This window comes from Dipodomys merriami, unplaced genomic scaffold (genome assembly GCF_024711535.1).
Source record: "Dipodomys merriami isolate MVZ:Mamm:240054 unplaced genomic scaffold, mDipMer1.0.p SCAF_1, whole genome shotgun sequence".
NCBI classification, from domain to species: domain Eukaryota; kingdom Metazoa; phylum Chordata; class Mammalia; order Rodentia; family Heteromyidae; genus Dipodomys; species Dipodomys merriami.
In genome coordinates, this window is record NW_027202270.1 from 36,510,000 (window position 1) to 36,524,513 (window position 14,514).

General features: G+C 35.2%; 1 protein-coding gene across 4 annotated transcripts in view; it reads right to left on the reverse strand.

Moving 5' to 3' along the window:
- Positions 1-1,189: 1,189 nt before the first annotated feature.
- Positions 1,190-14,514, reverse strand: part of Ube2e3 (ubiquitin conjugating enzyme E2 E3) — a 59,877-nt gene continuing 46,552 nt past the window's right edge. For all 4 annotated transcript variants that reach the window (XM_070019797.1, XM_070019769.1, XM_070019778.1 and 1 more), the window contains exons 4-6: positions 6,926-7,058; positions 3,318-3,465; positions 1,190-1,824 (exon numbers count right to left, since the gene is read on the reverse strand). In XM_070019797.1, coding sequence (XP_069875898.1) covers positions 1,727-1,824; positions 3,318-3,465; positions 6,926-7,058 — 379 coding nt within the window. In that variant the 3' untranslated portion in view covers positions 1,190-1,726. The remainder of the gene's footprint in view (positions 1,825-3,317; positions 3,466-6,925; positions 7,059-14,514) is intronic.

Genomic DNA, 14,514 nt, shown 5'->3' on the forward strand with positions numbered 1-14,514 from the left:
GGGGGGGGGGGAAGTCCCACAAAAGCTTTATACTCTCGTCATACTGACTTAAAATTGCAGATTATCTGTTTCTGCTTATAACAGTCAAAAGCTCAAAAGTTTTCAAATCTTTTAACCTAGTACCATTTAGTGTTCCTTTGTAATGGAAGTCTTGGGTTTGTATTGAGTGAAAAGTGGATGTCAGCTCAATTTTATTTTCACTCTAAGATTTTAATGACAAATACCCACTACTTTAATGACAGTAAAGGCAATATATGATTCAGTTATCCTGAAGCAAAGTTTTCATGTATTATCCAGTCTATACATAGTTAAGCTAGTCTTCTATTACTTTATTTAGAACTGGAGAAGATATATGCTCCTACGTGTGTGTGTGTGTGTGTGTTTGTGTGTGTGTATGTATATATGTATATGTATGTATATGTATGTATGCGTCTACATAAGATATATAAACCTACAAGCTTGACTATAAAACCAAAGATAATTATCTCAGTTAATGGAAAAATGATATAATGATACTGTTTCCAAACTCCTACAGAATCTTAACATATTCGATAATAACAATTACAATGAAACAATTTAACATATAAAAACAGTACAATTCTTATTTGCATTTGAGAAATAATATCACATATGCACAGTAATACAACACTCTACCTGAAGGCTGACAAAGATTTTGTGATCAACTCTGCCTTTGGTGATATTGGCTGGTCATGTGTCACGATGAAGAATTGGAATGTACCACAAAAATTCAAGATCAGGATTAAGAGGGAAAAAAAAAAAAGCACCATAGAATAATCTACCAGATCAAAGTTAGTATTTGTCAATACTGCCCAATGCTAAAAAGAACTCACCAATTTGGAAGTATAATGTTCTTTAAGACATTTTCAGACTCCTGAATGAGACAGGATTTTTATTTTCTTTTTAGCATTACCAAGGCAAAACTTTATGGCTTTTTGAGACCAATGGTTTAAAATAGTTTGCATATTGAAGCCCATTATATTCTCCCACTTAGATTTAAAGGAAAAAACTACACATTTAACAAGATTTTTCAATTTTTTCAATTTAATAATTCTTTCATTTGTACTAGTCCTCAGTAGTAGTCTTCATATCCACAACTTTATTTCATCAACAATCATCTCAGATACACCTTCTGACAAGACTCTGCTTGAAACATTACGACAGGAAACTATGCCTTCAGGAGCATGTTTATTGTGTTTGAGATGATACACCAGTGCTCTCTGAGCTACAAAGGGTAAAAGGAAATCCTCTCATTACAAACTGACAAAGGTAAAAGGTAAAACATTTTCACAACAGCATGAACCACATACTTGAGAAATAGATCTGGGCTTAATACAAATGACATAATTCCTAGTCATCTACATCTACTTTTATAACTTCATACAGATAATGAATTAGGCTAAAATGCACTATAATATTTGGTAGACTTCAGGACCAGTATCCTTAGTACATCACAAAATACATTTTGATATCCCAAAGAAGCAAGACTTGCAAGTAGGCATTTTAAACATAACTAATCTACAGCTACAAAGTTCTACTCTTGATAGCATTTACCTTTTTAGGGAGTCTCCCAGTCTCCAAAGGATAAAAGCAGAGAGTAGAATCAGTATAACATATACACAGAAGTCCGTATTGTAAAGGCTATAAAGATTTGCAGCACAGTGAGAAGATGCCTTCTGCTCCTTCACACTGCATACAAATTAGTAAATTATGTTGCATATCTCTTGGTCCACTGTCTGGCTATCCTGTCATGTTCTGCTCTGTTGGTCAAATACTGAGTGGCTATACTTCCAACCAGAGGATCCGCTGGAAAATTGAAAACAACATTAAGAGATTTGTGGTGTCTTAAACATACAGCTAGTTCTAACACACTATTAAATAAGACACTTATAATTCATAGCATTTACAACCATTTGTATATTTTAATATTCAATTTAGGAAAAGTTCCTCCACTAAATAATACTGAATTAAGTAAAACAAACTCAATATTAAGTTTTGTCTTTAACACACAAAAATTTTTCTGAAATCAGGCCATTTTATTCAGACAAGTATCAAAACAAAAAAATTAAGTTTTAAAATAGAAATTGAGATTAAAAGTTTTACTTTGAATTTATTTTAGAATTTGAAATGCTCTAAGTAACAGTGGAAGTTTAAAAGCAAAACAAAACAAAACAAAACCCACAGCTTTCTTCTTTCTTAAACCAAACCAGCTATTCAAATTTTCTATCCATGGCAAACAATTGTTACTCCTTCACAGCATTTCTTTCCAGGAATTTATATCCATTTATAAGCATTGAAATATCCAGTGAGAACATATATTTCACAGTTCCTTGCTTTCCACCTAGTGGAATGAGCTGCCTCATTTTTTAAATAGCTGTATCCACCAGTAATGGAGACTCAGGTGATTTCTGATCTTCTGTTTTGATAATATGTTTATCTATGTTTATCTATTCCATACACTTAACTGCTAAGCCTAACTAATAGTAATATCTTTAGTGACTTTACAAGTTTTATGGTAAAGTTGAATTCTTTAAAAATGACCACATAGAAAAGTAACAAATCTGAAGCTCCAAATCTACACAAGACTTTTATCAAGTCTACTATCCATATTAAACTTCTAATATGGCGGGAAGGTATTTATGAAAGTTATGAATTATACACTAATGACTTTCTGAGTTTACATAATCATAATTTAAAGCAACCCTTTCATCAATCCATCATTTGAAATCCACTGTTACTACATCTAATGGAATTTGCAAAAAGGGAAAACTACTTTGTAACTCCCATAAAGCACATGGCAGCATGAAAGGAGAGAGATGCTCCACAATTTAGAAAGTTTGATGGGGAAGAATGATGGGAGAGGTGACACTGATCAAGATGCACTGAACTCATAAACTGATATGTTGAATTGAAACTCCTTTGTATAACTACTTAAAGAGATACACACACAAAAAACATTAAAAAGAAAAAAAAACACTGATTCTGAATCATAATGGGGTATACCACTAACAAATGAAGTTAATTAATTCAGTTAAACCTGGTTTAATTGAAATGGTATTGCTAAATAACTGACAAAACGTTTTTTCTGAGTTAGGTCCCCCCTCTATACCAACCCCTCCCCAACAAACCCAGGCTGACTTGGAATTTGCTATGTGATCCAGCCTGGTCTTAAACTTCTGATCCTGCTGGGATTATAAATTTGATTTTCCTACCAATAACATTTCTCAATTAATAGTTCAGCTAATGAAGAAATTTACTGGTGTGTAGCCTATTGTATATGCTTATAAAGATGTGCTTACCGGGGTTGCAATCTGTCAAAAGAGAACAAATAGACAGCAAAACCTTTGAAATAGTCAAAGCAGGACTCCAGTTGTCTTTAAGGATGTCCAGGCAGATGACTCCCTGACTGTTGATGTTGCAGTGGTAGATTCTGGTACGGAAAGTAACCTAAGTACAGTCACAGTAAAAAAGAAATAAAATGAGTCCTTTTTTTAGCAACAACAACTCTCAGCAACCTATCATGATGGCTGATACTAAACAATAAATAATTTACCTAGAGTTTTAAATTTGGGTAAACTTAATAAGAAAGTTAAAGAGCTTTATGTGATTTAACTGAAAAATTTTTTTTCATGTGGCCTAAGAATAATTACATTGGTTTTGAATAATACAGTAATTCTATGCATATAGGTATGTATGGGTATACACAGACCTTTTATACTGATGTATACACAGATACAGACAGAAAGAGAGAGAAAAAAATGATTTGATGTCAAATGTTAAGATGAAAGGATAAATTTTCCTTAGAAGAAAATTATATTAGTTTCTCAATACAAAGAATTAGTATCAACTCAGTTTCTTGCTATATCAGAAACCAGAGGAGGTGAACTACCTGCTTTTCAACTTCTCAGTTGTTTATTTCCACAGCTGGCTCAATGCCTTGCTAGACTAAAACAATAAAATGACACATGCAAGGTTTTTCTGGCTGCTAGATAAAGAAAACTAGCCTATCTCTACATGTGTGAGAAAAGAAGCAACAAGCATGCGAGCTTCTAAACTACCACAAGCAACAAAATAATTGGGTAGTTAATTCACAATCTGGAATTGCAATGAAAAAAAATTCCTTATCTCTTAGAATCAGCAACTGTATTACCAGTAGAATCTAGGAAGAAAATAATACACGTTCTCAGAGTGTCTTTCTAACAATGGTAGGTGAAGACAAAAAAGGAGAAAAAAAGGGAGAAGGAACAGGTAGAAGAAGGAAATGAGGAAGAGAGGGAAAGAGAGTGAGGGAAAGAAGGGAAAAGGAAAGGGAAAGGGAAGTGGAAAGAGAAAGGGAAAGGAAAAGGGAAAGGGAAAGGGAAAGTTAGAAACAGAACACACATACTCCCTTACCAATCACTGGTTAGTTAAAATATAACTAAGCTGTGAATGAGAGATCTTAGTTATATCTATTCAAATTAAGATGATATAAAAGTATAAACCTGATTTCAAAGTCTTGTCATCAAAATCAAAATATAAATAAATCTCAGTAATATTCTTACATTGATTACGTGTTAAAAATGCAATATTTTGGATATACTTGTTGAATTAAACTTTGCATAATATTTGTAATAGCATATATAGAATATAGGAGCATTTTATACTTAGATCAACTCAACAGGTATAGAAAGTCTATAGACATAATATTCTAAGTTATTTCAGCTATTAAACAAATGAACAGAATAATATCCACAAACAAATGTTTAAAAAAGTATTCTTAAAGTTCAACACTTGGTGAACCTCAAAAAATTGTATATATATATATATATATATATATATATATATATATATATATATATATATATATATATATGGAGAGAGAGAGAGAGAGAGAGAGAGAGAGAGAGAGAGAGAGAGATATGTAGAGAGAGAGAGAGAGAGAGAGAGAGAGAGAGAGAGAGAGAGAGAGAGAGAGAGAGAGAGAGAGGCAGGTTCATGCCTGTAATCCTAGCTACCCAGGAGGCTGAGATCTGAGGATCCAGATCCAGGTCTAAAGCCAATCTAGGTAGGAAAGTGTTAGACTCTTATCTCCAATTCACTATGAAAAAGACAGAAGTGGAGGTGTGGCTCACAAGATAGAGAGAAAATAATATACTACAGAGGTAATTTTTCTTAAAAAAAAAGATAATACCACAAATCTTATTTTGTTTCATTTATTCAACCATAGATATTGAAGCATGCTTAATATTACATATTTCAGCAAGAGAAGAGAACCAACATTAACAAAACAGAAAATTAAAATTTTGCAATTTACACAAAACCTAAATTTACAAATAACCATTATGGTAATCAGCATGATTTTAGAAAGTCATATATGTAAGTATAATTTGAAATCTTTATGTTAATTTCCATTTTGTGTTAAAAGGTGCTACAAAATAAACATCTCTGAAATTAATGTCCCACATTAAAAATAATTCTATATAAAATATATCTTGCTAACTTTCCCTCCAAATGTTAACAAATTTCTAATACAAAAAACTAGGTATTGCGTAGATATATCACTATTTATAAATATAGTCAGGAAGCTTGCTAAGGATTTTTGCATGTATTAGAAAACTGAGCAATGGGGCTGGGAAGGTGGCTCAGTGGTAGAGTGCTTGCACGAGGCCCTGGGTTCAATTCCTTAGCACCACATAAGCAGAAAAAAGTCGGAAGTGGCACAGTGGCTCAAGTGGTAGAGCACTAGCCTTGAGCTGAAACACCGAGAGACAGAGCCCAGGCCCAGAGTTGAGGCCCCATGAACGGAAAAAAAGAAAAAGAAAACTGAGTAGTTAGTAAATATTGACACATACGTGTAACTCTAAATGGTATTGTTAAAATGAAGGGATGCCCTTTTATTTATTTAAGCAAGACAGACTCAATAGAGCTAAGAGTGTTAATAAAGTAATTTCAAGATTTACAATCTAATAGAAAAATAAAACACTCAAAAACCTGTAAGCCTGAATTGGACGGAAATATCTCCTGGTGATAAGGAATTTTGGTATCTGCAGTTCGAGGTAAATATCACTAGGTGGAACTATTGTTCACTTGTTAGATAATGCTAACATGAGAAATCTATATTCTTTAGGAAAATCTGACTTATAACCCCCTTTCCCCCACGTAAAGTCACAATATAAATGATACTATATAGGGACATATGGAACCAGATGTAAAGAAATATATTTCGGCATAGTTGACAACCACAGATTTAACAATAGTCTTTTCTGCCATGATAGTATAATAAGGGCAATTAATTATGGTCAGGTCAGGTTTAGTTCTAGGATTACTTAACTGCTGGCTTTAGAATTTCAGGGGAAAAAATCCAGCAAAGAAGCCATTTTAATAATTGTATTTAAAATCTTGAAAAAAATTAACAGTCATTACAAGGCACAACTCAGCCCTTCTCTGTTACAAATGGCTACTGAGAAGGCAGAATGTATCCTGTCACTCTTAGTTTCCACTTCTCCATATCCACAGAAGCCACACCAAGTTTACTAAAACATCATTCATTTTTAGTTGTTTTCTCATTTTTGCTTTTCTATGTTGAGAAAGACCAAATACATATTATTAATTGACTGCTTCTGGAAGCTGTCAAACAGGTTTGCTTTTTATTCTAATATATTATTTAAGAAAGATTCACAGGACATTTTGCATTCTAAATCTGAAATTTTATTTTACGGATGAATAAAGTATAGTTACAATGAACAATAAACCCCTCTGTTGAATGCGAGTTATTGTAAAAGGCAGAAATCAATTACCTTCTGGATCAAAATCCTTGGTTCAGAGTTCATGAATTCATGAAGAACAAGGAAATAATACACATTTAAGATCTATAATATCTGATTTGAGAGAAGGACAAATATTAACAAATGCACTTCTAGTTTCTTACCTTTGGTGGCTTAAATGGATAATCGGATGAAAATGTGATATCCAGAAAAAACACACCACCTTCATACACAGAGCCTGGTGGGCCAAGTATAGTTGATCTCCATTCATAAATGTTATCTCCTTTAGGCCCAGCACTATTTAGAAGAAAATAAAAATAAGTCTGCAGGCACTGAACGTTAATCCTTAGAAAACAATGAAGTGTTATTAAATCAGCAAGCTAAGACGACAAAGGAGAGCATGTAAGTCCTAATGTGTTCATACATGCATATATAAATGTGGAAATACTTCAAATGTACAACCTATGTAACTTCACCCAGAATTTTCATTTCTTTTTAATTGTGAAAATACTGTACAGAGGGGTTACAATTACATGGGCAAGATAATGAGTACATTTCTTATCAAGCATTGTAGCCTCCTCCTTTGCTTCCCCTTCCCATCCAAAGTTGTAAAGTTCGTTTTCGACCTAACGACTTATACATCTTCTCATTGTTACAATGGGTCCACCTGTATCCCTATTTAAATGATTTGTTTTTTCCCTTCCCCTCCACAAATTATACTGACATCAAATACAGTGAAAGCAGGGGTTATACCGTGTTCACCCTGATTTTTCTACTAGCATTCGACCTCATTTTCTACACACACACACACACACAAACACACACAGATGCATGCACCATAAGAACTAAACACATTTTCGTCCTTTCTACTTCAGTGTTAATTTTCATATTTTACACAACTTAACAGTTACAATTCCAGTAGTTTTTGTAAACATAATACTTTCAATCTACAACTTGCCTGACAAAGTTGTAAACTAATGCAGAAACATACTCATAAAAATATTTTTCTCCCACTGACAAAAATTACTTCTTGGGATTAAGTATGTCCTGTGTCTTTTCTCTCTTCTTTCCTTCCCCCATTCCTCTCACTTATCCCTCTAATCCCCTTCTCCCTCCTCTCTCTAAGACCAGAGAGTTTCACTTTGTAAACCAGGTTGGTCTCAAACTTTTCAAGCCTGCTTTGACGTCTGCAATATGTAAGATTTGAGGTGCATGCTTCCATGCCCTCTAACATCATGTCTTTAATTCTACTTTAACACTGGTCCTCTCAGCTTTAAACAGTTGTAACAACATTTTAACAGAATGTTAAAAAAAAAAAGGATGGGTTCTACTTTGAGCTTGTCTTGAGTTTGTATATGATTAAATTCAAGGAATCAATTCCTGGCTATCCCAGTAGGTAAGAGATAAATCCTCCTCAGGATATCACATCTGGAGGTACATGTTCCCATGATGTTAAATTTCATCACCCAGACAAGGTATTGCCAGTTTTTCTGATGTGCAGTTACTATCCACCCCTCCTACTCCCCTCCTACCCCCACTCCCCAGAAAACCACTAAGTTAACCCTTGGGAATATACTTCAAAATCATGCAAATATCCTGCTCCTCCTCATCAAAATTTCCCCTCCCCAGATTTTACCTCAATTTGTGATTCTTTGAATTGAACTGCAATGACAACTTTGTCAAGATTTTCAAGTCCAGTACTTCCTCCACACCTGAGCCCCTTGGATCCTCTGCCTCCATTTGAATTTATGTATGTCTAGTATTATTGGCATGGTCTCGCAAATTCCTCCCCCACCCAATGGCTTTATACTTCACCATTGCATTTAATTATTTGATGTTCCAATTATGTCATATTTGTTTAGTCACTATAGGTATCTCTGCCAATAAGCTTATATACATCCTGTAAGAATTTTTAAACATTTCCTTCCTTTCTGACCTACAAGATGCTCTGTGCAACAGGCCTTGGAATTAGCTTCAAGAAGGTCTGTGTCCTTTTAGATGAATGTTGTCAGAAACTAAGATCTAAGTGTTAGTTGCTACAAAGTCATCGTTAAAATAATTGTAATGTAACTGAAGTCGTAATGTGCCCAATATCACAGTTTGACTTATAAATTACATATTAAAGTATTCAATAAAATCTAAACTTACATAATTGTAAGCAACCTTCCTACCCTTGACATTCTCTTCAAACATACGTTTACAGACTTCTATTTTATTCTAATTTTTCTATCATCAATTATCTTGGCTTTCTGAATGTATGGGTGTATAGGACTGCTAGATTTTCCTTTTTCTATTTTTTTAAAGTGTCTATGAGCTTAGTAGTGATCTACAGATAATGGTATCTGATTAAACCAACCTAATTAAATAATGGAACATTAGTTAATATAACTTATGTACACAGTATTAATTTTGTAAGACATACTCTAAGTTCAGGTAAATGATATTATCCATTATCAAATGTATGTTCTAAAGAACTAAAGCATGACTCAGAGTGTTAAAAACTTAGTAATACAATAAAAGCAGTTAGATTGTGTTGATCTACCTTAAAGGCACACAGATACATGTACATGTGCACACACATCTTACTCTTTGGGCCTATTTAGGAAAAATATTTTTAAATGAATAATGAAGTTTTAAATTTATACAGCAACTGGAACTAATTATTATAATAGCTCCTTATGTTGATCATTTAAGAATTTTGTATATTCTGTAAGTGAAATTCACTGTAACACAAAGAAAATAAGTATTAGTTTTATAAAAACAAATTTCAACCTGATTTAAAGGCATTCCTTACCCATGCTTTCACTTGACCAAAGTAATGACAAAATTATAATGTCAAGTTTTTATAGTTATAGTTGCTCTTGTAAAATGTTTTTAAGCTAAGCCAGGCGCCAGTGGCTCATGGTTGTAATCATAGCTACTTGAGAAGCTGAGATCTGAGGGTCACCAATTCTAGCTAGCCAGGGCAAGAAGTTCCATGAGACTCTTACCTCCAATGAATTACCAAAGAGCTGCAAGTGGAGCTTGTAGCTTAAGCAGAAAAGCACTAAGCCATGAGCAAAAAGCTCAGGGACTAGGCATTGAATTCAAGCTCCAGGTCTGGGGCGTGCGTGCGTACACACACACACACACACACACACGCGTGCGTGCGTGCGTGTACACACACACACACACACACACACACACACACACACACACACACACAGTTTCTAAACTATACACTCTATATACCAGTAATCCTAATGATAATAACAACAATGTTAGCTATTGTCTTTGTAATAGTTATCATAAGTCAATTACTCTTTAAATTACCAGTGTGCAATACACTTAATTCTCCTAAGACACAACTGAAGTGGTTAATAATGTTATCTTTCCATTTTTAGATGAGGAAACTAAGGCACAGAATTTAACAACTTTCCTTATGTTCCAGAATTACAAAGTGAGAAAAGAAGTTAAACAAAGAATGTTATTTTGTTCAAAAGTGGAGCGTCTCTACATATTCATCAGGATTTTTTACCTGAATTTCCTCTTTGAGTTTTCCAAACTTCAATTTTTTTTAAATACTTACTTGTGGCCCACAGGGAATTCTTCTCCAAAGAAACTAAATCCTTGACTTACCTACCATTCAATCATCTGAAGCATCTAAGAATCAAATAAACCTCAGCAGGGTGCCAAAGGCTCTAGCTGAGACATATTATGTTTCAAGGTACACCCCAAGAGAAATTTCTTGACACTCCTCAAAATAACCAGCAAAAAACCAGATGGCTTAAGTGGTTTAAGTGGCCCAGTACTAGCCAAGCAATCAAACTGAGCAAACCAAAGGCCCTGAATTCAAACCCAAGTACTAAGGAAGAAAAAAAAAAAAGAAAGAAAGAAAGAAAAGAAAATCTCTGGGCTGGGAAGGTGGCTCAGTGGTAGAGGGCTTGCCTTGCATGCATGCATGAGGCCCTGGGTTCAATTTCTCAGCACCACATAAGCAAAAAGAAAAAAAGCCGGAAGTGGTGCTGTGGCTCAAGTGGTAGTGCGCTAGCCTTGAGCTAAAGAGCTGAGGGACAGCGCCCAGGCCCAGTGTTCAGGCCCCAGGACTGGACACAAAAAAAAGAAAAAAGAAAAAGAAAATCTCTGAGCTCAAGTTGGGGAATCACAGGATTTTAGGGAATTACATTACTGAAGGATGATCTTGAGACCAAAGTTCTACCATTACATTACACTTGAAGATACCAAGACATGGAGTAAAGGATTCATCTTAAATTCCCTCTGTCAGTTGGTGGGAGAGTTGAATTTCCATGCCAAATTCTTAGTCCTTAAATTTGTTTTCTTCAAGTGAGGCTATTTGTCACAGGAAAAAAAATTAATTATATTACAGCAAGATATTATATGCAATTGTTCTGTTCCCTTAGGGTCGTCAGCAGGTTGAGGCTATGCTAATGATTACTTTATGGTATTCAAAGATATGAGTTTATGGGAGTGGGAGCTACAATCCTATTCTATAGTACTGGCTGCTTTCTATGGAGTAAGGAATAGTCACTTTTTATTCTCAGGAAACTACCGTCTGCTGGTCAAGGCATAGACAGGGTGGGAAGTGGGTAGAAGTGATAACAGGAAAAGGGAAGTTTCAGGACTGACTTCACTAATTCAAAGGAAACATTTTATTAGGCTAGCAATTTATCTGCCACTGGGATCTCAGTTGAGCAGAAAATGGGTAATAAATGCTGTCAGCGTTATGCTGACAGTTTCATGAAAGGTTCTATTTGTGATTTACTATCATATGTTTTCTCTCTTTTCTTTCTTCTTCCTCCCCTACTTGCTTACCCTTCCCCTTTCAAAGACACACACAGTCACACATTCTGGCAGAACTCTAATTCTCCACTTGGATTCTGATCCCTCTTTTGGATTTTAACCACAAGAATTCAAGGACAATAGTTCTCCAAACAAACATCTCCAGCTGCAGAGTGGGGAACAATTCAAGTGGTAGAGCACCAGCCTAGTTAAGTCCAAGTCAAACTCCAGTACTGTAAAGAAAAAAAAAAAAATCAAAACTCTCTACCTTCTATACCCTCTACCTTTTATACCCAGCTCAAGTTATCATTGCTTTCACATTATGATTTCCTATCACAAAACTCATTAAAAGCGTATCTCTGTATTTCCACTTTCTTTTTCAATTCCCCCTCTTCCTGTTTTTCCATTCCAAACTGACTTTCCCAAATCTCCATTGAAATAGCTCTTACCTCAAGGTCACTAATGATCTCATAACTAGATCAAATAATCATTTCTTGGTCCTAATCATTTTACTAAATTTTAAAGCACTAGGTCTATTGAAAATGAAAATAAAGTCAAAGAATGAAATAGATATTTCACACGTCTATAGGTAGGGTTACTAAATACTGTCAAGATGTCAATTCTTCCAACTTCTTCTAGACTCGATGTACTTCCAAGAAGGACCCTAGCAAGTTACTTTGTGGTTATCAATAAACTAATTCAACTGTTTATATAAACAAGAAAAATGTCTCAGAATAGCTAAATCAGAAAAGAACAAAGTTACAGTACGTAAAACCTTGGGACTTATACTACAAAACTACAGAAGTCACCACAGTGTGAAACTGCTGGAAAGACTGACAGGCTAAGGGAACGGGACAGATAGACCAAAAAGACATGTGGATATACTGAAGTAATCTTTCACAGGAAAGCAAAAGAATATAATGACACAAACACAGCTTTCTTAGCAAATGGCTTAAGAAATGGATAGTCATATACAAAGAAGTGAATCTCAACACCAAGCTTACATCCTTCATGAAATTAATGAGTCATAAACCTGAATAAAATGAAACAGCATAAAAGAAACCCAGATAGATGTTATGAGGTATGGTGACAACATTTTAAGTATAACATGTAACCCAATTCATGAATTCATGAAAAAGTTCATTATTTCATAAGTAAACTTCACTAAAACTAAAACCTATTCTCTGAAAAGACAATGTTAATGCCAGGCCTGGTGGTATGTGTGTCTAACTGCAGCACTAAAGAGGCTGAGACAGGATTGTTGAGTTCAAGAACAGCCCGGACTTTGAAGCCAGACTATTCTCACAAAGAAAAAAGGCAATGTCACAAAAAACAAGAAGACAAACAACAGATTAGGAGAAAATATGTGTGCAAAGAACACGTGATAAAGAATTGCTATTCAAAATCTACAAAGAACTCTAATAAAAATTCTGAAGTAAGGAGGTCAGGTCTGGCTGGAGCCATATGGGCCACATGGTGGATTATAGGTCTGACATCTTGTCTTCATGCTGGGGGAAGAACACCCCCCCACACACACACACACATCACCTGCCTCCCAGGTGATGGGCATGACCGGACCCCTGGAGGCAGGGACAGGCACTTGACTGATAGGTTACTGAATGTCAGTCCAGTACCTGGGACTGGGAATTTCCTGTGGATCTGTAACCTGCGCGGATCTATTTAGGTCTGGACCAGTCTAGCTGTGGGACTCCATGCCACGTGTGTCTCTCTGATCGTGTCCTGTGTCCTGTCTCCTGGCTCATCTCCAGTCATCATGGAGTCCCAGTTCAGCTCTCCATTGGAGATGAATTGGCTTGTTGGTATTGTTCTTGTTATTTCTTTCCTCTTTAGCATGCTTCCTAGCTGTGTTATGTGTATTTGCATGCTGCAGGCCTTTGTAACAACTGGTGGCCTGCAGCTTATTAACTGTATAATAAAGACTCCAATATTCTATATGTTAAAAGGTGGCTTCTGGGATGATTTACCTTACAACAATTCAACACTGGGAAAGAGACATCCAACTTAAAAATTAGGCAAAAGACCTGCATACCTCACAAGAAGCTACACAGGTGGCAGTATTCAACATCATTTTATCAGGGAATAGCAAATTAAAACATCTATAGAATGGCTGAAATCCAAAACACTGAGAACAGTAAATGTCATCTGATGTATAACAGAAATTTTAATCCTAAATATCATCAGTGGCTCACCCCTGTAATCTCAACTACTCTAACAACTGAGAACAGAAGGATCACAATTCAAGGTCAGCGCAAGCAGAAAAAGCCCATGAAACTCCATCTCAACAGAAAAATGTTCGGAATACTGTGTATGCTTATCATCACAGTTAGAATATGGAGATTAAAAAATAGATACATCATGGTACAGGAGTGTGCCCCGCAGGAAATAAAACATTATGTCAACAAAAAAAAGAGGAAAGCAGTATGACACAACAGTGGAGACAAGAGGCCTAAGTTAAAAATCTTGGGTTACTAAGCCCTCTACTCAAATCAGTTGCTTTGGACGGTGGCACATTCTAATTATAGCAATTTGCTTCATAAGATTGAGTATATGAATGGAAATTCATTTTTTCATTAAAAGTACTAAAAAGTAATGCTATATTTTATTTATCATGCTACCGGATTAACCTGGTATGTTTTCTAAATGAACAATGCCTTCAGCTTCAACAGTCTGACCCCAAATTCAGTAGAGAAGTTATTACTCCAACCTCTGATCTTTCCTATTCCAAGTGAAAAAGAAGGGTCAAGAAGGGTCAAAGTAAAATTCTGGTCACAAAAGGTAGAAGGCCAAAAGAAAAGATTACTGTTGGAGACCTAGGGAGGTAAAATGATTGAAAGATGGATGACAGAAGGAACAAGAATACAGAAGTGATAGATAGGTGTACTATGCACATGGAGGCAAATGAATTCCTTCTGCCTAGAAGAGAAGGAAGGAAAAAGAGAAAACAAGTTAGGAT